Source organism: Canis lupus, chromosome 18, assembly GCF_011100685.1.
Source record: "Canis lupus familiaris isolate Mischka breed German Shepherd chromosome 18, alternate assembly UU_Cfam_GSD_1.0, whole genome shotgun sequence".
Classification (NCBI taxonomy): Eukaryota; Metazoa; Chordata; class Mammalia; order Carnivora; family Canidae; genus Canis; species Canis lupus.
Window position 1 is genome coordinate 35,009,920 of NC_049239.1, and position 27,411 is coordinate 35,037,330.

Sequence of the window (27,411 nt, forward strand, 5' to 3'; positions counted from 1 at the left end):
CTTTATACAAAAAAACTTTTATTAAGTACAATTTCATATTTAGAATTCTAAGGTTACAAATGTGATTAGATACTTAGGATACATAATTTATTCTTAAAATACATAAATTATATACAGACAGTAAAAAAATTAGTCTCCAAAATACTCAATAAAGATGTCTGGATGACACTTATAGAACTGACCTAGCAATTTTTTCTTCTCTTTGGCAGACAGTTTTGAATCTTCATCAATAGTCTTTAGTAAATTCATTAGTTCATCCTTGGTTGTCTTCTGTGTACGGTCAGAATAATCACTTTGATCAATTCTCTGGCAATATATATATCCTTTAAGTTTAAAAGTAAAAAGTTAAAAATAAATAAATAAATAAAGTAAAAAGTTCGGTCAATGAATCTATTTCTCAGATTTAACTTTAAAAAAAGCAATATTTTTATTTTTCAATTTGTAAAATGCACTGAAGATGCTAAGCACTGCTGACTTTCTAACCTTGGTCAGGTTACTTTTTGACAGAAGGAGGCTCTCTACTAAGTCTAGATAACTCTCAGTTTAAAGTTTAGTTGAAATTAAAGGGCAACTACTTAAAGCAAAACACTTTCAAATAAACACTAGGAATTTATCTTTGGTAGACCATGAAAATAGTATTTCTCTGATTACCTGTGTCTCTATTTGGATCTCTTCCTTTCTGAATGGCCATGAGCTTAACACTAACAATTTTATGCAGAGTTCCTGGAATCTTTAAAAAAAGAAAGAAAAAAAAAAAAAAAGAGAGACAGGACATTATTCAAGTGCATTTTAATCTAATGATCTATTACATAAGCTCAACTTAACTACCTTCAGAATTTTACCTTAAAAACATCTTTTTGATGATCCATTAAAAAGAGTACCAGAAGATCAGTTTTGCCTTTGGATAAATTTTTATTGTCAACAATAGCTTTTGAGAATATCCTTTTCACAACCATTCGGTTGTCACTCTATAAAAACAAAACAAAACACACCCAATAGTGTATATTTAAAAGAATGAGTTTTTAAAAAAGGCAATGTTGAATATTAATAGCCATTATTCATTTCAACATACCTATGCCCATGTAAGATAATCTTTTTTTTTTTTTTTTTTTTATTTATGATAGTCACAGAGAGAGAGAGAGAGGCAGAGACATAGGCAGAGGGAGAAGCAGGCTCCATGCACTGGGAGCCTGATGTGGGACTCGATCCCGGGTCTCCAGGATCGTGCCCTGGGCCAAAGGCAGGCGCCAAACCGCTGCGCCACCCAGGGATCCCCCATGTAAGATAATCTGACATGTGGGTCCTGTAAGTATTAAGGCTACTGAATACAATTAACATTTAGACAAAAGACTTACTTCTTTCTGTAATTTAAATTCAGAAGGATGTGCTGCAACAGCCATGAAATACAGTAGTCTTCTAAACTCTTCTCTATTTTGGGAATCCAAAAGCTTTAGAAAGAGCTGAGTGGCTTCTAATGCTATTTCAGTCTTCCCGTTCACTTCAGCCAAAAGAAAAAACTGCTTTTAATTTTGACCAAATATGACTCTCAAAGGGAACAAAATTCAAGGTAAAGCTTAAGCTAAACACTCAACTTACTCAAAGCTATTATCTATTTATTTATTTGAGAGACAGAGAGAACACGAGCGGTGAAGAGGGCCAGAGAGAAGCAGACTTCCCACTGAGCAGAGAGCTGAACACGGGCCTTGATCCCAGGACCCCGAGACCACGACCTAAGCTAAAAATAGAGACTTAACCAACTGAGCCACCCAGGTGCCCCTCAAAACCATTTTCAAAAGCAAAATAGAACAAAAAGACTAGTAATTACAATAAATGATCGATAGCAACCATCAAGGCAGCCTATTCTCAAATTGGCAACTAATACCCTAAATCTTTGTCATAATTAACTTAGGATTTTTTTTTTTCTATTTCTAACTTAGGATGTTAAATCAAACTCTTGGCTTCGTAAATGAATTCCCAGCCTGCTTTTCATTAATTCAACACATTTCAGGGATACAATATGTGTAAAGTACTGATGTATCTGCCTCTACCTGAGAAAAGTAGAAAGGATTCTCTGAAACCCCCAATTTGTTTTCAACAAACCATGTGGAACAGTCTGGCTCATTGGTAGAGGGACAGAGTGTCTACCATTTTGAAGACAATGAAGGGGGAAAAATGGTAGTGCTTTCTAAAAAAGAGAACTGCCACACTATACTTATTAAACTTCCAGTGAATGAGGGCAGCATTTCCCTGTGCCAACCAGAAGTCCCTGCATAACTTTAGAGGTTACTAAAGCCTCTTTTCAAATGAGCCCTAGAAGTTTTGAAGTAAACATACCTTCCAGGGATTAATCCAGATCCATTTCAAGCTTGAAGCAGTGCCATTTGGTTAATTCTGAGGATAATTAACTTTTTCCTGTTTCCTCCAAAAGACAAATTCCAGTATTTAGTAAGATCTTACTTACCTAAGAGTTCTGCAATGCCATTATGAACATCAGATAAATGATTTAACAGAGGTTCTCTGCCACTGTAATATTTGCCAATGGCATCAAACAGAAGTTCTTTCACTAAGTCTATCCTATCTGGTTGCTCAGGAAAGTTTCTGCTTATGTCCACCACCAACTGGTCTGGAAGGTATTCTAAGCAGTCAGTTGCTGCAGAGAGCCATTCATCTTCCCTATGGGGGAAAAAAGAACTATTTTTTAAAATATATTTTAATTATTTTATAAAGCAAAGAATAACATATATACACACAGTACCTAATTTACTACCTATTTCAAGTTTGCCATGAGGGTAAATTTTTATACTTAGAGATAGATATATGTAATTCTTTTTAACATAGAGCTAGATCGTGTAACACAGATAAAAAGTTTGGCTTCATATGTCTTTTTTTTTTTTTTTTTTTTGAAGTGAAAACAGAAGCTATCCACTACAATATAAACTGAAAAAATCAATCAAAATCCAGTCTGTACTCTTAAATTTGCAACAGAGGCCCAGAAACTCTTAAATTAAGTTCCTTGCTCAAGGTCCCAGGCAGGACTAGATCCCAGATCTGACCCCTAGGCCAGTATTTTTCTAACATGATGTTGTATACTTTAGAGCTTTATGTATGATCAATCTATCATCTCTCACTTTGCCTAGGAGAGAAAAGAAAACCATAAGGTAGGGTTTCAAACATAACATATTAATTTCCAACATAATGCAACCCGGTAACTTCAGAAAAAATGCTACATTTCAATAAACAGAATGAATAACTTTATTTATTTATTTTTAAGATTTTATTTATTTATTCATGAGAGACACAGAGAGGCAGAGACAGAGGCAGAGGGAGAAGCAGGCTCCATGCAGGGAGTCTGATGCGGAACTCAATCCCAGGTCTCCAGGATCACGCCTTGGGCTGAAAGTGGCGCTAAACCGCTGAGCTACCCGGGCTGCCCAGAATGAGTAACTTTTAATTTTCAACTTGTTAATATATGCATTTTATATAAAGTTTAAAAAAAACAATCAGGGCAGCCCCCGTGGTGCAGCGGTTTGGTGCCGCCTGCAGCCTGGGGTGTGATCCTGGAGACCTGGGATCAAGTCCCACATCGGGCTCCCTGCATGGAGCCTGCTTCTCCCTCTGCCTCTCTCTCTCTCTCTCTCTCTGTTTCTATGAATAAATAAAATATTTTGAAAAAATAAATAAATAAAAATTAAAAAAAACAATCATGTTGCTCTACTGCTATGAACCCAGGCGAACTAACTCTGCCATGACCCAGATGCATTATTATCGGGCAGGTCATGTCACCTTTCTGCACATCAGTTTTATCAAGTTCATAGGAAGATGCAGCTAGATGATATTTTAAGGTCACTTCTAGCACAATTTCTCACTCTATTTAAAATGTAAGGTAAACTGTAGAAATATGGGGCGCCAAGCTGGCTCAGTCGGTGAAGAATACAATTCTTGATCTTGGGGTTGTAAGTTTCAGCCTTGTGATAGGTATAGAGATTATTTAAAAATAAACTCTTAGAAGGGCATCTGGCTGGCTCAGCTGGTTAAGCATCTGCCTTTGGCTTGGGTCACGGTCCTAGAGTCCTGAGGCCCTGGGATTGAGCCCCATGTCAGGCTCCCCACTCAGTGCAGAGTCTGCTTCTCCCTCTCTCTGCTCTTGTGCTCTCTCTCTCTCTCAAATAAATAAAATAAGTCTTAAAAAAAATAAACTTAGAAAAAAACTAGATGACAGAAATATGCTTTAAATTCTTAAAATATATATAGAGAGAGATGTGTAGAGCACCTGGGAGACTCAGTTAAGCATCCTGATTTTAGCTCAGGTCACAATCTCCGGGTCATGAGATCTAGCCCTACCTTGGGCTGTGTGCTGGGGGTGGAACCTGCTTAAGATTCTCTCTAGCCCTCTGCCACTTCCCCCTCTTCAAAAAAAAAAAAAAAAAAGGAGATTATAGGTGTGATTTATTCAATTTTATTTTTTATAAACAGTGCTCATCATAATGATTTAAATACTTGTTGAATAATAAGCTGAAAAATTTAAGTTCCATTCCTTTTAAACATTCCCATCTCCCTAACTACTGCTGAGGCGAAATAATTAAAAATTAAATAAGCTAGAAAATACAAGATTTTAACCTTTAATAATTCTACTTAGAAGAGTTTCAAAGTTGCAAGGAATATAGAACCCTTCCTCTTAACGGAAAAAAATCATACTTCCCTTAGCACCTGAAATTAAGCCTTTACACCTTAAGATTTATATTCAGAAAAATGATAGTCAAATATGAGAGCAAGAGTTACTTTCATTTCTTTAATAAAACTAGTTAAATAAAAAAATACATATTCAATATATTCTGCAGAAGCATAAAAGTATAGGTAATCAAATGAGTCTAAGAATTTGCCAAATTGAAAAAAAAAACAAAAAAAGATTTTGCCAAATTGGTGGGATGCCTTGGGTGGCTCAGCAGTTGAGTGTCTGCCTTTGGCTCAGGGCGTGATTCCAGGATCCGGGATTGAGTCCCACATCAGGGTCCTTGCAGAGCCTGCTTCTTCCTCTGTGTCTCTACCTCTCTCTCTGTGTCTCTCATAAATAAATAAAATCTTAAAAAAAAAAAAAAGAATTTGCCAAATCTCTTCATTTTGTAGCAGGTCCTTTTGAAGACCAGAGAGCCCTACATTTTAACAAAGATAAGAAGATGGGACTATAAAACATTTTCTTCACTTGATGTACGACTAACGCGTATCTGATCCTGTGGACGGAAGAATTCAAAAGATTATCTTAAAACCATGACCTATGATCTTCCTACAAACACACTCAAATTATTAGATAAATGTATTGCCACATACTGAGAGTCACTGTAAGCCTTGAGAATCCCTCGATCCAGATAGTTACTGCTGTTGACCAAGTCAGGTTGCCTCTTAGGCTGAGGAACTGTGGATACCTCTCGTTGTTGGAGCAAGGAGTCAAGAAGCGGAAGGTCTACCAGCTGCAGGAGACGTCTAATGGTTTCCTCTTGCCATATGTCATTAATAACTACACAGGAAAAATGACAAGGTAAAAAGTAACAGTATTTACTAAAAGCTCACCACAATACTTGTCTAGGCAAGTCTTAGGTACAAATTTGTGGCCAAATAAAAGGAAAGAAAAAGAAAAGAAGGAGGGGGAAAAAGGCAACCTTATGAAGTGGGTTCTTATGACAAAGTAAAACAATTCAAGATTTGTTTAAAGTGTAGGAGAACAGACTTTGGACGACAGGAATTCTTGTCATTCTTTTTACTGTAAAAGCAATATGGCAGAGATAAGAGATCAAGTCATATAACATGTTAATAAGGACTTTGGAAGAAAGAATGATTCATTATTCAATCTGAAAACTGGTTTGAAACTATTGGCTGATTATTCCACTCCGGGTTTCCGTAACTGGGGTGGGGGAGGGAAGGTAGAAATTGGTCATTAATCCACATTCCATTGCCACAGACAAAGAAGAACATAAATTCTGTAATGTCTGAATGTAATTTTCAAAATTTTCCTTAACCTAATAAAATGTTAGAGAAAGTATCTGAGGGCATATTTTAAATAAATAAAAATCTACAAGCAAAAAACACTGCAGATTTGAACCTCCTCCAGCTGATAGGACAAAAGTCAGTGTTCAAGAATTCCAACACTGATCTATTTGTTAAAGATAATAGACCTCTGTTAAAACTTAATATAAACAGCTTTAATACACAGTGTGCTCTTTCTTTGTGCTTTGAATATTTAAATTCTAATAAAGGTTAAGATTGAAAAGTTTTAAATAATTTTATCCGAAATTAGTCTTCTATTTCTCACTTGTATCTTTACTTACCTTGTGGAGACAAGGTTGCAGAGATGTTTACATGAGGGGAGTTAGTGGGCTTTAAACTCAGATTTTCCCACAGGTCCTCTAAACTTGCTGATTTGATATCAGAGGACTTAAATAATGCATCCGAATACCTAAAATGAATTTAATTTTTAAATTAATGTTTATTAGTAAGCCCAGAGAAATACTTTACTATCAGAGAGCTAAGAGTTTCTACAAAGTTTATGTATTTCAGAGCAAAAACACAACAAATGCAAATTATAAGAGTAGAATACAAAAACATCCACCTTCTTTCTCAAGCCTAAATATACTCTAAATTTTCCTTTGAATATTTAGATTTAAGTAATTCAATGACTAAAATTTTGATCTCCAATTTTAAAACATAATCAAACTTCATTATGCTTACTGTCTTTATCAGTTATCTCTATTGCTGGGGCATTCTTTGGTGGAAAGTGCTCATCATTTTCCAAATATAGACCTATAATCCTTTATCCACAATTCTGTAACCCAAAAAGCTGTGAGAAATCTAAAATTCATTCAAAACTCATACGGTGGGACTCCTGGATGGCTCAGTGGCTGAGCATCTGCCTTTGGCTCTGGGCATGATCCTGGGATCCAGGATCAAGTCCTGCATCATGTTCCCTGAGAGGAGCCTACTTCTCCCTCTAGGTCTCTGCCTCTCTGTGTCTCTCATTAATAAATAAAATCTTAAAAAAAAAAAAAAAAAAAAAACTCATATGGTGACAAAATTGGTCCCGAGACTTAGTCTTATCCCAGTTGGTAGAAGTATTTTGTTTAAAATACTAATGTAGAAATACTAATGCATTTGGTTCCCAGATGCTCTCCCAGGCTCCTCTAGGAGTGTTATCTAATAGATGGTCTAGGTACAAAATTATCTTTTTAAAAACCCCAACATTCCAAATTTCTAAATGCATGTGGCCCCAAAGGTTTCAGATAAAGCATGTAGACCTGCATCTGGAAAGCACTGATTTGGCCCTGCCTTACCCTCAAATTTCCTCCCTATATGTCAAAATATATATATATCTTTTTTCTATATAGAAAGGTAAATTTTTTCATCTTTTTGAAAGTTATTACATTAAAAAAAGAAAGTTATTACATTAAGATAATTTATACATTAAAAACACACAATATTTGATACACAATACATTAAAAATAACTGAAAGTAGCACTAAAACTCTTTGGGTTAATCTCAATTATAAGAGCTTCAGTTACATGGTCACTGCTACAACAGTTTAGCTGAAGGAAATAAAAGGGAAATGTTTTATTGCATGACAAATAACCAATTATGCACTTATCCCATACATCCATTTCAAGCACTGGGTTCTACTATTTTTTTTTTTTAAGATTTTATTTATTTATTCACAAGACACACAGAGAGTGGCAGAAACATAGGCAGAGAGAGAAGCAGCAGCCTCCATGCAGGGAGCCCGAAGTGGGACTCGATCCTAGAACTCCGGGATCACACCCTGAGCCAAAGGCAGATGTTCAACTGCTGAGCCACCCAGGCGCCCCGGAGTTCTACAATTCTGTCTCCCAGTCTCCCTTTAAATGATTCCTTCTTCATTACAGCTGCTTAATTCACTCTCATCTGTAGAATGCACTATTGCAAGAGATTCCTACCTAGCTCTCCCTGTTAGGCTGTCTGCATGGCTGCCAGGATGACCTTTCTAAGAAACAAGATCATTTTCTGTGGCCTCCCCAACATCTGTATGACGGATCGCAAACTCTTATGTCATAGGAAACCCTCTGCGTTCTGGGCCCCACATGTCTTTCATACTTCACATCCACCATTTCCTGGATTCTAGTGATAACCTACCTGCCTACCTCCACCTTTTCTGTTCTCATACCACTTTGTGTATAAACTAATATATTTTTTACACTGTAATTGTAAATTGAAGTAGAAAAATCAGTTTGTTGAATATTTCTGCCAAATATAAAATATGACTAAGAATTCCAGGAGACACCAAATAAACAGAAGTCCACTGTATTTTATCAAATTTACCCACGGACCCAGAATTTAGCCTAATTTACAATTTCTAAAACAACATAAAGCCAGTCAGTCTCTCACTGAAAAGTAGATGAAATCCTGCCAATATCCCCAGGATAATCTTTTTTTTTTTTTTAAAGATTTATTTATTTATTCATGAGAGACACAGAGAAAGAGAGAAAGGCAGAGACATAGGCAGAGGGAGAAGCAGGCTCTTCGCAGGAGCCTGAAGTGGGACTTGATCCCGGATCACCACCTAAGCCAAAAAGCAGGTGCTCAACCGCCGAGCTACGTAGGAGTCCCAACCCCAAGATAATCTAACATTATATACTGACCTGGAAGATGAATATAGTTTATTCTCTTTGCCTAATTGACTGTCTTGGTTAGGGATGGTTGTGAATCTATAAAGGCTGCAACTACTATCTTCAAATGTAGGTTTCTTGTCTTTTCCAAAGACTTTGGTTGGAACTGCTTCAAATACTTTATAGTCCATAAGTGCTTGACACACTCTCACCACTTTGGCCCGAGGAATATCTATATCCCCAAAATATTTATTCTGAATTAGGTGAGAAAAAATGACATCCACAGCTTCTGAACCAACAAAGCAGTCATTGTGTCTTTTTAAGTGGTGTCTTCGCTTTTTCACCTCCACCTGTGTTTGAAGAGTGTTTATAATGCTGCTCCACACGTATGTGGCTCCAAATGGTTTCTGGGCCACACTGAAACCTGGAATGGAAAAAACGCAGAGTAACCTTGTTCATTTATAACCAGGTCTAAGCAATCCTTAAGCAAAAAGCAGCAATTTCTAAAGTTACTAATAAGGAACTATTATGAAGTCAGCTTGCTATTGAACTTTTAATTAGTAGCAACTCATTTAACATGTAGTACCTACTATATGCTGAACATTGTTCTATGTGCTAAGATACAACTGTGAGCAAAATAAAGTCCCTGTTCTCATGGACTTATACTTTATGGGAAGAGGCAATATGTATGTGTTAGATGAATGCCAAGAAGAAAAATAAAGCCTGGTGAGGGATCCCTGGGTGGCGCAGCGGTTTAGCGCCTGCCTTTGGCCCAGGGCGCGATCCTCGAGACCCGGGATCAAATCCCACGTCTGGCTCTCGGAGCATGGAGCCTGCTTCTCCCTCTGCCTATGTCTCTGCCTCTCTCTCTCTCTGTGTGACTATCATAAATAAATGAAAATTAAAAAAAAAAAAAAAAAAAAGAACTTCTTAAAAAAAAAAAAAGCCTGGTGAGGAGGAGAATGCTATTCAGATGAGATGTCAGGAAAGGTCTGACAAGGTGATATCTAAGCAGAAGCCTGAGTAAAACCGGGAAGCAAGCTGTGCAGATATTTGAGGAAAGGGCAGAGAGAACAGAAAGAGCAAAGGCCCGAGAAGTAAGAGTGCTTGGCCAGGAGAGGAGGAACAAAGCCAGCATGGCCTGAGTGGGTGACCAGGGAAAGAACATTAGGAAGTGAGATGAAAAGGGAGTGGAAATGGTCTTTGGGGTGGGGGAGTACAAATCAAGCAGGACCTTGTGGCAGTTGCAAATTATGTGCTAGAACTCTAAGTGCCTTACAGAAATAGTATTGGGTCATTAGCAACCCTATGAGATAGACATAATCTCTATTTGAGAGATGGAAAATAGATTCATAGGGATTAAGTGTAACTTCCAGACATTTTATTATAAGAGGTGATACTGGCCTTTGGCTCATGGTCTATATGATTTTAAAGCATTTATCAGTAAATAGATAGATGTATAGTTATACACACACACAATTAGTTGGAATAAACTAGTATTTTTAAAGCTTCCTATTCTGCAGGCTTCTGAGTTAAGTATTTTGTAACAGGGAAAACTGGTTCCTGCCCAATAGGAGCTTACAGGCTACCACAGAGATAGGAAAAGCACAGAAATTGGGCAAGATTTTAGCAAAACAGAAAAGAAAGAAAACATGCTTTCAAACATTTATCACATTTACCCTCGTTATAATAAACTGCTTTTGGCAAAACTACAAAGAAAAGGAGAAACAAAAGGAAAAAAAATGGACCTTAGGTTTTAATAAACTGATGGAATAGAGTCTAGCTAATCATCAGCTTGTTGGCTGGTTGGCTCCCTTTTTACATAAATACAAAGTATGCCTTTTTAGGTGTTACACTTTTCAACGATCCTCTGAATATTCAGTGGTTCTAATTTTTTCACCAGTGGTTCTAATTTTTAAGCCCCCATTTTTGTTAAGTGTATTACTTTAATTTTAGGATACTCTGCAGAGAAGTTGAAAACCTTACTTCCCTTAAGGTCATGTAAAAAGGAAAACTATGTATCAGTACAACTGTAAGGAATAAGAAGAGCTATAATTAAAGAAACTGCTACCTGAAATTATCTTCCTGCCTTTTTAGATAAAACAGAATGTACAAGATGAAAGCAAAGATAAGTTCCTGAAGGACATTAAAATTCCACTTAATGTACTTGGGTCATAAATTTTAAGTGGGTCATTTGGAATTCATCTTTTGTATTATAATAAATAAATCATAGTGAACCATTACACATATTCACTTACAGTGTCATTAGGACACTTTTAGAAATTTTAACATCTTCACCATGAAAATTACTAACACACACACGTGCGCGCACGCGCGCCCTTTGTTTATTTGTATACTTCCCATACCAAACGTAGATGGGTAACTTATCCATTATAATGTTAGTTTAGAATAATAAGCAAGACTGTCTTTATATTTTAAAATTAAAGATAGTCCATAATCCAGTACTAAACAGAGAAGGTAGTAATTGATGCCAGCTATCCACATATCATGTGAGCAGTTTTAAGGACTGAATTATGGAGAATCAACTAGATAAACCAAGCTGGAACTAGATTTACTACTGGCTTAGTACTTAATATCTACTGAATAGAGCTGGAATGGAGCATTTAATGAAATCTCAAAATATGTCCAGGTCATTCCTGATGTCTAGAACTCTGTACTATTTCCTGCCATAAGAACTGAAAAAAAAAAAAAAAAAAAGAAGAAGTATTCACAGTTAATATTCTTAACTTCTTAAAATAGTAGATATTATAGCTGAGATTTAAATGAACTTAATGTCTGTTCTCTAGTCTCTTTTCAAATCTTCATCATATTGTTATTAATAAGAGCTAATATTTGAGTACTTAAATAGGACAAGCTCTGCCTTCTGTTGTTTAATCCTGATAAACTTCTTTGAAATACTTACTAATAATCTTATTTTGAAGAAATTGAGGTTCATGAGTTAAACAAACTTGCTCCCAGTTTCACACGTAGTAAATTATACTTTCTCTAGTACTCAAATGTAAATATATTAAAAAGTAAGTCACCAGTTTCGGCATCAACCTTTCCTGGAAGATTTGGATTAAGTGAAAGAGCTTTAAGCGAGCCAATAAGATTAGAAGAAACAAAACAACTTTAAGATTTGTGAGCCCTGGGCAGCCTGGGTGGCTCAGCGGTCTAGCACCACCTTCCACCCAGGGCATGATCCTAGAGACCGGGGATCAAGTCCCACATCAGGCTCCCTGCATGAAGCCTGCTTCTCCCTCTGCCTGTGTCTCTGCCTCTCTGTGTGTGTCTCTCATGAATAAATAAATAAAAATCTTAAAAAAAAAAAAAAAAAAAAAGATTTGTGAGCCCTAAAAAAAAAAAAAAAAAGAAGAAAAGGAAAAAAGTTTTGTGAACCCTTAACAAAGCTATTTAAAAAACAGCAGTCATTAAATAAAACAACCAATAAACAAAAAGTCATTATTCCTAAAATATAGTAAGATATCATAAATTCTATACTATATACTAGCCATAGTACACAGGATTAGGACAGGAGAGGAAAATAAGATCCAAACTTGTAGAGATCAGAGAGCCTTAAGTAGGAGTGAAACAGACTTCTGGGCTGGTAATGATATTAAATTTGAAACACATCAGTCATAACAGTTAAATTACAAGTAGGTAAGTATAGAAATCCTAAAAATCAAGGCTGAGTCACTTCCTACTTGGAGATCAATAAGACAACAGAAGGGAGTGGGAGGGAAAGCATACACAGCTTCAGTGACATGGAAAAGGCTAATAATGTTCAGAGGGGAAGTAAGAAGAATAAATTTCCCCGTATTAACTTGCTACTTAAATATGGGAAATCAGGAAGTTTTGCAGGTTGGATAACACAGTATAAAAGATTAAAGAACAGGTTAGAGCAGGATAGTAGGCACCTGTGAGCTACACAGTGTTTCCAAAGTCCTCCAGGCATGATACAATTCAGCCCTTTCAGGTCCCCTCTGTTCTCACTGACCATTAATTCCCAACATTGCATCCTGGGATATTTCCCCTCAAGCATCACCACCCACAGACCCAAACTAGCTCATGTTCATACAGATACTTTACTACATAATATACCCTGCACTTGACAAGTACATGTGCCAAAACCCACGCCAGGATAACCTGTTTTTTTAATGCTGACTTCACCAGCTGAACACAGATCCCACATGCTGGTTTGAAACTTATTTATCATCATCTAAGAGCTGAAATGAATATGAGTATAGCAGACCATGGCCCAGTAAGACAAATTACTGTGACTTCTAAACAGGATTCAAGAACCAGTAGTAGACAATGAGCGCTTTGTAAGTCCAGCATCAGAATTTCAGCTTCGGCTTGTCCCCAACCCTCACTTGCATATGAGCTAGACATTTCTTACAATTCATCACTATCTGGGGTGCCTGGGTAGCTCACTGGGCTAAGTATCCCACTCTTGATTTTATTTTATTTTTTAAGATTTCATTTATTTATTCATGAGACACACAGGCAGAGACACAGGCAGAGGGAGAAGCAGGTTCCCTGCAGGGAGCCCAATGTGGGACTCGATCCCGGGACCCAGGGATCACCCCCTGAGCCCAAGGCAGACACTGAGCCACCCAGGTGTCTGCCCACCCCACCCCCCTCTTGATTTTAGCTCAGGTCATGATCTCAGGATTGTGAGATCAAGCCACATGTTAGGCTCTGTGCTGGGCCTCTGGAGCCTGCTTGAGATTCACTCTCCCCCTCTCCTTCTGCTCCTGCCCCTACCCCCTCTCTCCATTCTCTAAAATAAATAAAGAGGGGTGCCTGGGTCTCTCGGTCAGTTAAGCATCTGCCTTCCATTTGGGTTATGGTCCCACGGTCCTGGGATTGAGCCTCAACTTAGCAGGGAGCCTGCTTCTCCCTCTCCGTCTGTTATTCCCCCCTGCTTGTGCTCTCTCTCCATGTGTCAAATAAATGAATAAAACATTTTTAGAAATACATATAATAAGAGACGCCTAGGTGGCTCAGCAGTTAAGCATCTCCCTTTGGCTCAGCGTGTGATCCTGGAGTCCCGGGACTCAGTCCCACATCAGGCTCCCTACATGGAGCCTGTTTCTCCCTCTGCCTGTATCTCTGCCTCTCTCTGTGTGTCTCTCATGAATTAATAAATAAATAAAATCACGAAGGAAAGGAAAAAAAGGAGAAAGGAGAGAGGAGAGGAGAGAGGAGAGAGGAGAGAGGAGAGAGGAGAGAGGAGAGAGGAGAGAGGAGAGAGGAGAGAGAGAGGAGAGGAGAGGAGAGGAGAGGAGAGGAAAGAGAGGAAAGGAAAGGAAAGGAAAGGAAAGGAAAGGAAAGGAAAGGAAAGGAAAGGAAAGGAAATTCATTACTATCTGTATCCTGATGCTTCCTTATTTACTTTTGGTCAAGAATGTTCTAAAAGCATGACGGAAGGATCAAAGAGTCTAGAGATCAGCTGTGATAACCCTGGATAATAGAATTAATCTCTACAGGTTGGTTTCTTCACTTACTGATACAAGAGCTGAACACTGTGTTTAAGGTTGGTTTCAGGTCTAAACAGCTGATTATAGGATTTTAGAGACTGAAATTCTACCCATGTCCACTTAGATATGGACATTGAACACCACATAAAATATAGTAAGAAATGAGGCTTAGGAACAAATATGACCTTATCAGATAAAACGATTTTTGGAAGATGGCCTAGAAAATTGTTTTAAACTAGATCTATAACATACTATACATGCTTGTAAGCACTATATAAATTTAGGCTAGTTAACATTCATTTTTCTTTTCTTTTTTTAAGATTTTATTTACTCATGAAAGATACGGAGAGAGAGAGGGGCAGGCAGAGACACAGGCAGAGGGAGAAGCAGGCTCCATGCAGGGAGCCTGATGTGGGACCTGATCCCAGGACTCCAGGATCACACCCTGGGCCAAAGGCAGACGCTAAACCACTGAGCCACCCAGGCATCCCAACATTCATTTTTCAAGCAGACTCATCTTTTTTTGTTTTCCAGTAGCATGTACTTGAAATTTACCCAAAAGAGTTTACCAACAATAAAAAAGGTAAATTTCTAAAAATTGAACTCTGATATATGTGTAATACTAAGTTATCTTTCTTTCTATAAATACCCATTAAATAATCGAGTTATTACAATAATTCTCTAAAAATCAAGTCATAAGGCAGACATGCCAACAAATTACTTATTCAAAGTTACAAATAAAAAACAAAGTTACAAAGGGACAATCAGCTTGAACCATGATCTGCAGAACACATCAACTGTGGCCCTGCTGGTGAAACTTATTTAGGATCAAAAACAATTCTATAATTACTTCAAATTAGGATTATTCACCTCCTTAGATCAATATACACATTATAAAAGTGGATCCCAATGCAAGGTAAACACACACAGAACTATGAAAAAAAAAATGCTACTTCTAAATGAACATGTAACAATCTCCTTTTCATTCTTGAGCATTAGATTGCCCCCTCCCCACCAGAAAAAAAAAAAGAATTCAGATAGCTCATGTTAGGCAATTTTCCACAAAACTTGAACAGTGAGCTAGTACCTTCTTTTTTCCAAATATCTTTACAGTTTTCAAAAGTTCAACTTATTTAACTGCCTTATAGACAGTTACATAATACATAATACATTTGGTTATTTAATACTTGTTAGTTGTAGATGAAAATTTATACTACTTTAAAATTTTTTACAGGAGGGCTAATGCCGGGGTTCTTAGTGGATGATTTTACTCCCAACTAAATATCTGGCAATGTCTGGAGACGTTCTTGGCTGTCAGAAGCTGAGAAGGGGTAAGTGCTGCTGGCATTTAGTGAGTAGAGGGGCTAGGGTCGCTGCTAAATACAGGCCAGTCCCCACAACAAAGAATTTGTCAGCAGTGCCCGAAGTTCAAAAACTGGATTGACTGAATACTATTTAGACACAAAAACTTGTGTTAGTGCAGCAGGTACCGTGCTAGTTTCTGTGGATACACACAGACAGAAGCACGAGGTACCTGGGTTCTATTCTCAGTTCTATCATTTACTAATGATGCAATCTTGGGCAAACACCATAACTTTTGTGCTGAAAACAGAGCTAATTCCAGGTCTCTCGGTCACTGTGAGGATCACAGGAGATAATATATGTCAGGAGGCTAGCATCAGTACCCTGCAACGATCAGATGTGTAACTCAAAACAAAGGGGGAAACTGTCAGAATCTAGAAGAGCCTAAGGACTCGATGTAATATAATATCCTGCATGGGATCTTGGAACACAAAAAGAACATTAGGCAAAAATTAAGGAAATCTGGAATAAAGTATGGGCTTCAGTTAATAATTATGTGCTAAGATTGGTTCATTAATTGTGACAAAGGTACTAACGTAAGATGTTAATGGTAAGGGAAAATCAGTGAAGGGCATATAGGACTCTACCAACTTCATGACTTCTTTGTAAATCTAAATCTATTCTAAAGTCTAAAAATGTATTTAAAAAGTAAAAAGAACTAAACCATTCATAAAAGACCCTGCTTCTGGGTCTGGATTTTGTACATAGCAGGGCAGCTCTCTCGCTGTGACCTATTGAAAGTCAGCCCTTGACACAAGTGTTTGAAAAAGAATAAAAAAGACCATAAAGGGATCCCTGGGTGGCGCAGCGGTTTGGCACCTGCCTTTGGCCCAGGGCGCGATCCTGGAGACCCGGGATTGAATCCCACGTCGGGCTCCCGGTGCATGGAGCCTGCTTCTCCCTCTGCCTGTGTCTCTGCCTCTCTCTCTCCCTCTCTGTGTGACTATCATAAATTAAAAAAAAAAAAGTTGGGGGGGATCCCTGGGTGGCACAGCGGTTTGGTGCCTGCCTTTGGCCCAGGGCGCGATCCTGGAGACCCGGGATCGAATCCCACGTCGGGCTCCCGGTGCATGGAGCCTGCTTCTCCCTCTGCCTGTGTCTCTGCCTCTCTCTCTCTCTCTGTGTAACTATCATAAATAAATAAAGGAAAAAAAAAAAAAAAAAGGAAGCTGCTTCTTTAAAAAAAAAAAGGAAATTAAAAAAAAAGACCATAAAAATGGTTTAAAAAAGTAAAAAGAGAAGGTATCTTTCTTCTTCTTCCTTCCTCTGAACTAAGGGGATAGAGTCCCTACCCTCAAAGAGTTTATCCTTTAACTATTCATACCACCTGATGATGTCAAACTTTAAACAGAAAAGACTGCTAGCAGATAAGACAGATGTGTCACATACCAGAGGATTTTTTAAAATAATTTTTTTTAAAAGATTTTATTTGAGAGAGAGAGCACAAGCAGGGGGGAGGAGTAGAGGGAGAAGCAGACTCCCCACTGAGCATGGAGCCCAACTCAGGACTCTGGATCCCAGGACCCTGGGATCATGACCTGAGCCAAAGGTCACAATCTTAACCGAATGAACCACCAAGGTGCCCCATACCAGAGGATAAAACTCTTCATCAGAAAATCGTATGTAAAGCCTAAGTCATTTAGGATTAAAGAGAGTAGCATGTACTTGAAATTTTTTCCAAGAGGTTTTAAAACATTACTCAGAATTGTCAAGACAAATGAAAAGAACATCTATTGGACATTAACCAAAACCTTATAAAAACAGACAGATGTAGAGAATTGAGCTTTGGGGATTCACATAAACAGCTGTGATTGAGTGGGGAAAACTTGCTATACACTGATACCAAGATGCAATGCTTTTATTGCATACTGGTTTTGATAGTCCAAAGTTTGTTTTCCCCTTACATTTATTAGAGATGTCAGGCTAAAGACAGACTGCCTCTAAAAAGAAGGCCGCAAGTAGGTAAAGTATGTAAAAGAAATATCTTCTAATAACACTTTTAAAATAGGTTCAGGGAACTACCCACCTAAGTAGGCACTGGCCCCTACTTTAATTCATAGAGATTAATGAGATAGCATATGGGAAGTACTTTGAGCTCCTTGGAAAAGTGATACCAGGTGAATTCAAAGAATTAGGTTACAGTATAAAGGGATAGCAGGAGAACGTACCACTTTCTTGTTTGTATTAAAAGGCAAATATCTTCAAAATACATGCTGAAGGTTAGCTTACAGCGTTCATTTCTTCTACATAAATCAGGTCCCTGGTTGTTACAGGTGTGGAAGAGTAACTAATAGGCAGAAAAGGAAGAAGACAAAGCTGCTCGCCAGAGCACACAGAGAGCGAATAGCAAGGGACCAAGAAGCAGCACAGGCTCCTATTACTGTGCTCCATGGGACTGTGACAGAGCCACTAAAGGGTGGAAGAGGGATTAACAAATGCAAACAGGTAGGGTTCCAACTCTTAACAAGCAAAACAAATGAAAAAAGGCAGTGGGCCCTCCTCTGCCCCCTGCACCTGCAGTGCAGGAAACTGGTCTTTTCCTTGGGTTCAAATCTGCTAAACCAGCATTTCGGCTCTTCCCTCTGAGAGTCGTCTATTTAATTTTGAATACATCCTCCCTTATGCTGTCTCAGAACTTGTTCACAAATGCCCAAAGCTCAGAACTGGTATCTCAGCTGTCAGAGAAGACAGGGTGCTATGTTTCTTCTAATCATGGAAAAGCTGGCAATTTCTTTCACTCAGAAAGTAAGCCTAAAGATTTCCCAAGACTGTTTCCAATTTTGAATTCTCAAGTGATGACTGAATCCCTTCTCTTCAGCATGTAAAACAAAAAGAAATTCTGAATGTAGTCCTCATATGCTTATCTGAATTCTTTAAATTGGAGCTGAATAAGATCAATATTACGAACCTTCCTAGGCACGTAGTTCTCCATCACCATTTATCATTAGTATTTTGAAGATTAAAAGGAGCATTAGTAATTATAAATCAAACACAAGACTGGAGCCATTGAGATGCACCCAACTGGCCTAAGTCAATTCACTGACTACTGTCGTCTTGAGGAAGGAGTCAGTTTCACTGGTTGGTATTTTCCAAAGGAAAAGTTTTTGTCAGACAGGAACCTGTTAACACCCCCACACAGCAGATACAGAAAGGGAGAAAGGTTGTAACTTCTCTAGAAAGGTGGGGGGGGGGGGGGGGGGGGAAGACAAGTGTTATCTGAATATCTTTATTTACTGAGTTGTACATGTGCTAGGATCAGAATTTTAGAACCGATCGTCCATTCCGTTCATTTGCTTGGACGTTCAAAGAAAGATGCAAAAAAAAAAAAAAAGAGGCCAAGCAAACTGCCCCCAAAGAGAGGGTCAGGCTGGCGGCAGAGTTCACCAACACCTCCCCCCGAATGTCATAGGACCATTTTTTAAAAGTTCAAACTTCTATTCACTGAAATGCTGCTCGTCCAGAAAATTATAACGAATACTTTTTTTTTTTTTTAAATGCCAAGTCGAACAGAAACAGCCCGTCACTCCCAGGGAGTCTGGAGAGCAGAGCGGGCGAGAGGGGCGCGCGGTGGAGCCAAGCGGGCGGGGGCACCGGGGGCACCGGGGGCGGGGAGGCGGGAGCCGGGGAGCGGCTGGCTCCGGGGACCGGGGAGCCGGCGAAGGGCGGCGACGTTCGAGCTGCGGAACTAGGCAAGAGCTGGGCGGGCGGGGGTGGCGCCCCGCGGGAGAAGGACGCAGCTCGCCTACAGACGGGACCCGCGCGAGCGGCTGCGGGGCGCGGGATGCGCGGGGTGCGGGGCGCGGGGTGCGCGCAGGACGCAGCCTGAACCCGCCCCCCGCCCGGACCCGGGTCCTCAGCACCTACCGGGAGGCCTCTGCGCCGGGCTGCGGAGAGCCGACAGGTTCAGCGCCGCCGCCTTCTCCCGCACCGTCGCCATCGCCCCGGAGCCCGACCGCCGCTCCGCCGAGTGGGCGCCCGCGCCTCCGCCGCCCGGTAACTGGCCCGGGACGGGGCGGGGCCTGCCCGGAGCCCCGCCCCCGCCCCGCCCCGGAGCCCCGCCCCCACCCGGGTCACGTGCCTGCCCCGGCGGCTTGTCACCCGCAGCCCCGCGGGCGCGAAGAGGTGCGCTCCCCGGCTGCGCTGTGCGCGGGGCAGCGCGCGGCGGCCGAGTGGGGAGCGGGTCAGCCCGGGCCGGGGAGCCGCGCCGCCGCCTGCTTCCCGCCGCTGCTCGGCGTCTCCCGAGCGCCTGCTGCAGTGAGCGCCCCGCCCGCCCGGCTCACCTGGGCGCAGGCCGTGCCCGCCGGCTTAGCTCACCTGGGCGCAGGCCGTGCCCGCTGGCTCGGCTCACCTGGGCGCAGGCCGTGCCCGCCGGCTCGACTCACCTGGGCGCAGGCCGTGCCCGCCGGCTCGACTCACCTGGGCGCAGGCCGTGCCCGCCGGCTTAGCTCACCTGGGCGCAGGCCGTGCCCGCCGGCTTAGCTCACCTGGGCGCAGGCCGTGCCCGCCGGCTTGGCTCACCTGGGCGCAGGCCATGCCCGCCGGCTTAGCTCACGCGGGCGCCGACCATGCCCGCCAGCTCGGCTCACCTGGGCGCAGGCCATGCCCGCCGGCTTAGCTCACCTGGGCGCAGGCGGTGCCCGCCGGCTCAGTTCGTTTGTCAGGGTGCCGACCTGCGCCACCGTTGGTTAACTCCGGGACTCCGCAAGTGGCTTAACTGCTCTGTGCCTCAGTGCCCTCACCTGTGGGGTGGAGGGTTTTTTTGTTTTTTGTTTTTTTAAGTAGGTTCCACGCCCAGCATGGAGCCCAAGGGCGCTGAGGTCCTGAGGCCAAGACCTGAGCTGAGTTTGAATCTGAAGCTTAATGCCTGAGCCACCTAGGAGCTCCTGGTGTGGTGGAGTTTTGTTTACTTCTAAGATTTTATGTATTTATTGGAGAGAGAGGAACAGGGAAATAAATAATGTCTAGTAGATTCTGGGTTAGGCGCAGAGCTAATTCCAGACCCCAAAATTATGACCTGAGCAGAAACCAAGAATCTGAAACTTAACCAACTGAGCCCTCCGGGTGCCCGTGGCATGAAGTTCTTCCATGAAGCTATTTCATTACATAAGCTAAGTCATGTTCAGAATATTAGTAGTTGGTTCTGAAACGTTAGTGCTTTAAATTATGTCATGATGACGAATGCACGGAGTTTTTCAGGCATCCCTCCCTGTAAAAAAACAAACAAATCTTTATCTGGCCCAGGAGAGCAACGTCTAGAGGTCATGGTTAGGAGGGTAGCTGGCTGGCCATGGGGCTAGCTGCCAAGGAGATCGGTGCCACCTCCAAAGTCACTCCCCGTCAGAAGGGTAGGGACAGGGTTTGCTATGCAAAGGGAGTGAAGGTTAGGAGAGAAGAGGAGGGAGGGTTGTTAACGGGAATTTGAAGGTGAACAATCCAGAGGTTCACTGCTGTGGGTGCTTCTGAAAGGATGAATGATGTAAGGGACTAGTAATTCAATTGCCAGATACTTGCCCATTTTTTCCAAATTTAGGAATTTTGTAATCATTTTAAACCTCTGGAACATATGTCTGGTTAGAAGGAGGGTGCCTAAAAAAAAAAAAAAAAAAAGGAGGGGATCCCTGGGTGGCGCAGCGGTTTGGCGCCTGCCTTTGGCCCAGGGCATGATCCTGGAGACCCGGGATCAAATCCCACGTCGGGCTCCCGGTGCATGGAGCCTGCTTCTCCCTCTGCCTGTGTCTCTGCCTCTCTCTCTCTCTCTGTGTGACTATCATAAAAATTAAAAAAAAAAAAAAAAAGGAGGATGCCTGGGTGATCAGGTTGGGTTTTTTTGTTTTTTGTTTTTTGTTTTTTTTTGGGGGGTGATTAGGTTGTAAGTTAGGATGGCGTTAGGTGGGAGTTCATTGGTTAGCTTATTGGAAGAAGGTCCTACGAGTGGTTCAAAGAATACAATACTGAAAATACATGTGCTTGTTACAAAGACTACAAACTTAAGACACTGTGATCCTAGAACCACAGTTTAGTTAGTGCCTCGGATCTGGATCCGGATACCTGCTGTTCTGAAGATTTAGAAAACGATGCCAACTGGTTAGTCCTTTTTTATATGCTCTCTCCCCCTGGTGGTAGTAAAACGTGGCCCCACTTCTGTTCAAGGAATTTCCTCTGTGATTTCTCAGTTGGGTCCTGCTCACAGAGATAAGATACAGCTTAGGACCAATTTCAGGCATTCCCAGGCTGCATAATTAAATAAAAACACATGTTCATTCTCACTGCCTGAGAGAGAAAAAAAAATACTCATACCAAACTCTGAAACAAGCCTTGACAAACACTAGTATTGGGTTTTTGAAAAAGTTGACTTTACTGATCATTTTGACAATTTATGTAACATCTTAAATAATTTTTGCCAGTTTGTGCTATATTTATCTCCCCTGAAGTGCTCTATTTCCTCTTCTCTGCCTAACCACATTCTAGGCACCCTGGAGGCCTAACTCAAATCCCACCTTCTTCACTGGATAGTCTGTGCTCTGACGTATTCCCTCTCTGACCACCGATGGCACTTACCAAATATATTACTATTTAGTGTGCCCTCCCCCAGCTTGTACAGATATTACCTAATTATTTCAGCACACACATGTGGATTGCCTAACAAAACTGGAAGATTGTCCAGGGCAGAGAGCATATTTTAACCATTCAGATTCTTTTAGTATCTAGTGTTAGGCATATAATAGATTTATTAATTATCCTTCTATCAAAATACAGAGTTTTAAAAAAATAACAGCTTTACAACCTAAGTGTCTCTCAATAGATGAATGGATAAATAGGAAGTGGTATAATGGAATATTAGCCATAAAAAAGAATGAGATCTTATCATTCATGACAACATAGGTGGAACTAGAGGATGTTATGCTAAGTGCAAGAAGTCAGAAAGTCAGACAGGGAAAGATAAATACCATATGATTTCACTTATTGGTAGAATTTGAAAAACAATAAATAGACATGCAAATAAAATGTTTATTCATGTAGGCTATTACAAAGTCTTCTAAAGCTTAAAGAGTTAATATACACCTGAAAATACCCTCTTCTGTTACTTAGGAAGATTTTGCTCACATGTATTTTGCATTGCTTGGTATAGATTGTCAGTTCAAATGAGTTCATTTAAACAAATTTGAATCCATCCACTCATAATTTAGAAGAAAAATTTAGATTTGCATGTCCTTAAAATGGTCTTTTGGGGAGGTGATTTTTTTTTTTAAGATTTAATTTATTTATTCATGAGAGACACAGAGATACAGAGACATAGGCAGACAGAGAAGCGGACTCCTCAAAGGGAGCCTAATGCAGGACTTGATCCCAGGGCCCCAAGATCATGACCTGAGTCAAAGGCAGACACCCAACCACCGAGCCACTCAGGCATCCATAAAATGGCCTTTTTAAGGAGACCAAAGACCTTGGGTCTATGAGGACTTTAAAGATACTCTAGGTCCTGGGGGATCCCGAGTGGCTCAGTCAGTTAAGGGTCAGATTCCTGATTTTGGCTCAGGTTGTGATCTGGGGATTGTGAAATCCAGCCCTGAGTTGGACTCTGCACCCCGCAGGAAGTTTGCTTCTCTCTCTCCTCTCTCCCTCTCCCTCTATGCCCCCTCGTCCTCCCCTAATTGTGCATGCTCTCTCTAAAAGAAGTGAATAACTTTTTTAAAAAGATACTCTAGGGCAGCCCCAGTGGCCCAGCGTTTTAGCACCGCCTGCAGCCCAGGGTGTGATCTTAGAGACTCGGGATCGAGTCCCACGTCGGGCTTCCTGCATGGAGCCTGCTTCTCCCTCTGCCTGTGTCTCTGCCTCTGTCTCTCTCTCTCTCTGTCTCACATGAATAAATAAATAAAATCTTAAAAAAAAGATACTCTAGATCCTGAAACCAATATTACACAATACATTAACTAGAACTAGAATTTGAATAAAAATTTTTGGGGAAAAAGATATTCTAGGGATGCCTGGCTGGCTCAGTCAGAAGAGCATGTGACTCTTGATCTCAAGGTTATAAGTTTGAGCTTCACATTAGGTGTAGAGATTGCTTAATTAAATAAATAAGATAAAAATATTCTAAAAATCATAGTCTAGGGGCACCTGGCTGGCTCAGTCTGTAAGAACATGCAACTCTTTTTTTTTTTTTTAACATGCAACTCTTGATCTTGGGGTTGTGAGTTCAAAGCCCATGTTGAGCAGAGAGCTTACTTAAAAAAGAGAGAAAATAAATATCACAGTCTAAAATTAAATTTTCTACTGATAATGGTTTCTACCATTATACACTTTTAAAAAATGCAGATTACCTGCCTCCATCTCACTTTTTGATTTCCTGCTTCTGGGGTGGTGTCACTGACAATCTCCATCATTTTTTTAGATTATGGTAAAAATACACAAATCTTCACATTAACATTCACAACTGATACTTACAAAGCAGGATGTCAGTGAACCACATCTTGAGCAGTACTTCTCTGAAATCTCAAAGTTTGGGATCCCTGGGTGGCGCAGCAGTTTGGCGCCTGCCTTTGGCCCAGGGCGCGATCCTGGAGACCCGGAATCGAATCCCACGTCGGGCTCCCGGTGCATGGAGCCTGCTTCTCCCTCTGCCTGTGTCACTGCCTCTCTCTCTCTCTCTCTCTCTGTGAGTATCATAAATAAAAATTTTAAAAAATAAAAAATAAAATCTCGAAGTTTCCTTTTTCCCGACAGGACTTTTTTCATGAATGTGAGTTCCAAGACCACAGAAATTTTTGTCTTTTCACTGCTGTATCCTCAGCACTTAGTTCAGAAGGTAGTTTGTACTTAGCTCTCAGTACTTAGCTCTCAACAATTTTTTGTGAATGCCTGAAAAAATATCTCAGATGTAGTATCAAGCAAAAATCCATTCCAAGTGTATAATTTTCTGTATACAAAGTATGCTTGATATCATGGTGTATCCTAAGTTTTTAAAATTTTTATTTATTTTTGTCATTATTTTTTAAGGATTTTATTTTTCAGTAATCTCTACGCCCAACGTGGGGCTTGAACTCACAAACCTGAAATCAGGCGTCACACACTCTACTGACCGAGCCAACCAGGTGACCCTTAAGCTTTTTTTTTTTTAAATAAACATAAAATTTTAATATAAACTTCTGTACAATTTTACTTGGATATTTAAATTATAGAAGATTAAGGAATCAACTAGTATTAATAATGAATTACCCTTCATGTGATTTCAAATACAGGACTTTTAAAGTTTTCTTATTAGTTGAAAGCTGTGGATGCTATGAAAGAATTAGAATAAACTATGTTTACCATAAGTATTTTGTAGAAATATTCCAGTTATCTACAATCCACCCCCTTTGTTCTTTATATAGACCATAAAATTCAACAATGACCCTTCTCATGGAGCAGTGAATTACATTAAACAGTTGTTTTATTTTTTGTTCTCTACAAGTTTCAATTAAGTAAAAGCTAACATATATCATGACTACTACTTAAAGTACAGTAATGTCTGTAGCAAAGTCGTGTGACTACTTTGGGCTGGCAAACTTATACATAGAGATAAACTATGACCATCATTGTCATAACTTTATTAAGACAGAATTTGGCTTAGATCAACACCATTTTCTCTTTCACAAATGGTGCTTCTCTTCTCCCTCCGCAAAATGTGTATAGCTTTATTTTTCTTCTGAAGCAGTACGTGCAAAGTCTAAAAAACTACCACTGGATATTTAAAGCTACAAAACTTGTTAGATTCATAAACCTTGGGATGCCTGGGTGGTTCATAGGTTGAGCATCTGCCTTTGGCTCAGGGTGTGATCCCAGGATGCTGGATCAAGTCCCACATCCGGAGCCCTTGTGGGGAGCCTGCTTCTCCCTCTCCCTATGTCTCTCCCTCTCTCTCTCTCTCTGTCTCTCAAGAATAAATAAATAAAATCTTTTTATTTTTATTTTTTTTTTAAATTTATTTTTTTTTTTTTTATTTATGATAGTCACAGAGAGAGAGAGAGAGAGAGAGGCAGAGACACAGGCAGAGGGAGAAGCAGGCTCCATGCACCGGGAGCCCGACGTGGGATTCGATCCCGGGTCTCCAGGATCGCGCCCTGGGCCAAAGGCAGGCGCCAAACCGCTGTGCCACCCAGGGATCCCAAATAAAATCTTTTTAAAAAAGGATTCATAGGGATCCCTGGGTGGCTCAGTGGTTTAGTGTCTGCCTTCAGCCCAGGGTGTGATCCTGGAGTCCCAGGATCAAGTCCCACATCAGGCTCCCTACATGGAGCCTGCTTCTCCTTCTGCCTGTGTCTTTGCTTCTCTCTCTCTCTCTCTCTGTCTCTGTCTCTCAGAATAAATAAATAAATATTTTTAAAAAGATTCATAAACCTTTAATTTCTCTGATTAAAAAAGAATTCAAGATACCATTCATATATTACCCAAGAGTCAATGTCAGTTAAGAATAGCCTTTGCATCTCAAACTTCTCTTCAAATGATCTTTATTTTATTATTTTTTAAAGATTTTTTTTATGTATTCATAGAGACAGACAGAGGGGCAGAGACACAGGCAGAGGGAGAAGCAGGCTTCCACAGGGAGCCCCATGCGGGACTCGATCCCAGGAGCTGAAGGCAGATATGCTCAACCACGGAGCCACCCAGCTGCCCCTCAAATGATCTTAGAAATTCAAAAACTAAAATGGTAAGAATTGCCTTTGCCGAGAGCCATAAAACACAAAGCTGAGTACTCTGATTATTCCTCCTGTCTCACTGGTTATTTTTTTTATTTTTATTTTTTTGGTTATTATTCATATTCTGTATCTCTTCTCCCTGCCTACTAAGGGTCAAGTGTCCCAGGGCTCAGTCCTTTGTCCTTTGTCCTCTTCTCCATTACTCCCTTATCTAGTCTTATGTTTTTTTTTTTTTTTGTCTTATGTTTTTTAAAAACTTGTTGAAGACTTCCAAAATTATTTCTGCAAGCATTTCATTAAAACTGCAGCCTCATATCTGCTGCTGGCTCTAGTTCTCCACTTGCTTGTCCAGCAGACATCCCAAACATATCATGTGCACGACCAAACTCCTGATCTTTCCCCCTCTACATCTATTCTGCACCAACTTTCTCCCGCTCAGTTAATGACAGTGCCAACCAACTCTCTAGTTGCTTAGGTCAAAAATCTTGAAGTCCTCCTCGATTTCTCTCTTTCTGTCACCCACTACACCCAATTCATGAGAAAACCTGTTGGTTCCATTTTCCAAATATACCCAGAATCTGACCATGTCCCACTCCCTCCCTTCCTACTACTCTGGCCTGAGTCTCTGTTGTCTCTTACCTGGACTGCTTCAGCGGCTTCCTGATTGACCTTGCTTTTCTCTTTGCCCCCACCCTTCTCAGTGTTTTAACAAGGCTGCTAGAGTAGTCCTTGAACCGTAAGTCTGGAGATGCCACCGATTAAACCTCTGCACACTCTACCTTTCCATCTTGCCATTCCAGCCACAATAGCTTTTCATCTGTTCCATGGACACATCAGGCTCATTCCTGCCTCAGGACCCCTGCACAGCTGCTCAGTGTGCCTGCTGTGTTCTTTCCCCCAAATAAACACACGGTTGTTTCTCTCTTGTTCTTCAAGTTTTGGCTTAAATGTGACCTTCACAACAAGGACTTCCTTGACCATCCTGTTTAAATACTGCCACAACCTCCTCTTCCACAGCGTGGCTCTACACTCCAGATCTTTCTTAATGTGATCTTTGTCTCTTTTCCAAATTCCTTATCTCTTTCTAATACACACACTGACTTTTAAAAAAATCTGTTGTTTATTGCCTGTTTCCTCCCCCTCCCTCAATGGAAAATTCGTTGACTTATACTGGGCACCCAGAAGAGTGCCTGGCACCCAGTAGGCATTCAGTGAATATCTGGTGAATTGAGGATTGAAAAATAGACTCTTGGGATGCCTGGGTGG

At 40.6% G+C, this 27,411-nt stretch overlaps 1 protein-coding gene and 1 long non-coding RNA gene across 5 annotated transcripts in view; one reads left to right on the top strand and one right to left on the bottom strand.

Moving 5' to 3' along the window:
• DEPDC7 (DEP domain containing 7) lies at positions 1-27,117 on the bottom strand. Of its 2 annotated transcripts, XM_038563080.1 has the most exons (10): positions 26,925-27,117; positions 23,915-24,121; positions 8,658-9,048; positions 6,321-6,448; positions 5,326-5,512; positions 2,462-2,673; positions 1,356-1,498; positions 843-968; positions 652-730; positions 1-323 (listed from the first exon to the last, which is right to left on the bottom strand). In XM_038563080.1, exons 2-10 carry the CDS (start codon positions 23,937-23,939, stop codon positions 130-132), a joined length of 1,485 nt encoding a protein of 494 aa, XP_038419008.1. In that variant the 5' UTR covers positions 23,940-24,121; positions 26,925-27,117; the 3' UTR covers positions 1-129. The 2 variants fall into 2 exon arrangements, with proteins under 2 accessions (XP_038419008.1, XP_038419007.1); XM_038563079.1 differs by lacking the exons at positions 23,915-24,121; positions 26,925-27,117 and adding an exon at positions 19,334-19,468.
• The window catches only part of LOC119864216, a 36,094-nt gene that overhangs the window by 5,308 nt on the left and 3,375 nt on the right, over positions 1-27,411 (top strand). Inside the window, exons 3-4 of one of the 3 annotated variants that reach the window (XR_005373402.1) lie at positions 15,342-15,438; positions 17,743-17,906. The exons of 1 other annotated variant lie outside the window; for it this stretch is intronic. This is a non-coding gene — a long non-coding RNA (uncharacterized LOC119864216). Of the gene's footprint in view, positions 1-15,341; positions 15,439-17,742; positions 17,907-27,411 lie in introns of those variants that run through there. One more of the 3 variants, XR_005373401.1, reaches the window with a different exon arrangement.

Excerpts from the sequence above, each read along its gene's own strand:
- DEPDC7 (XM_038563079.1), bottom strand. The coding sequence starts at position 19,406 with ATGGCGACGGTGCGGGAGAAGGCGGCGGCGCTGAACCTGTCGGCTCTC. Across the intron at positions 1,499-2,461 it reads TGGCATTGCAGAACTCTTAG|TGAACGGGAAGACTGAAATA; the intron begins GTAAGTAAGATC and ends TTTTGGCTGAAG. Across the intron at positions 324-651 it reads AGATCCAAATAGAGACACAG|GATATATATATTGCCAGAGA; the intron begins GTAATCAGAGAA and ends TTAAACTTAAAG.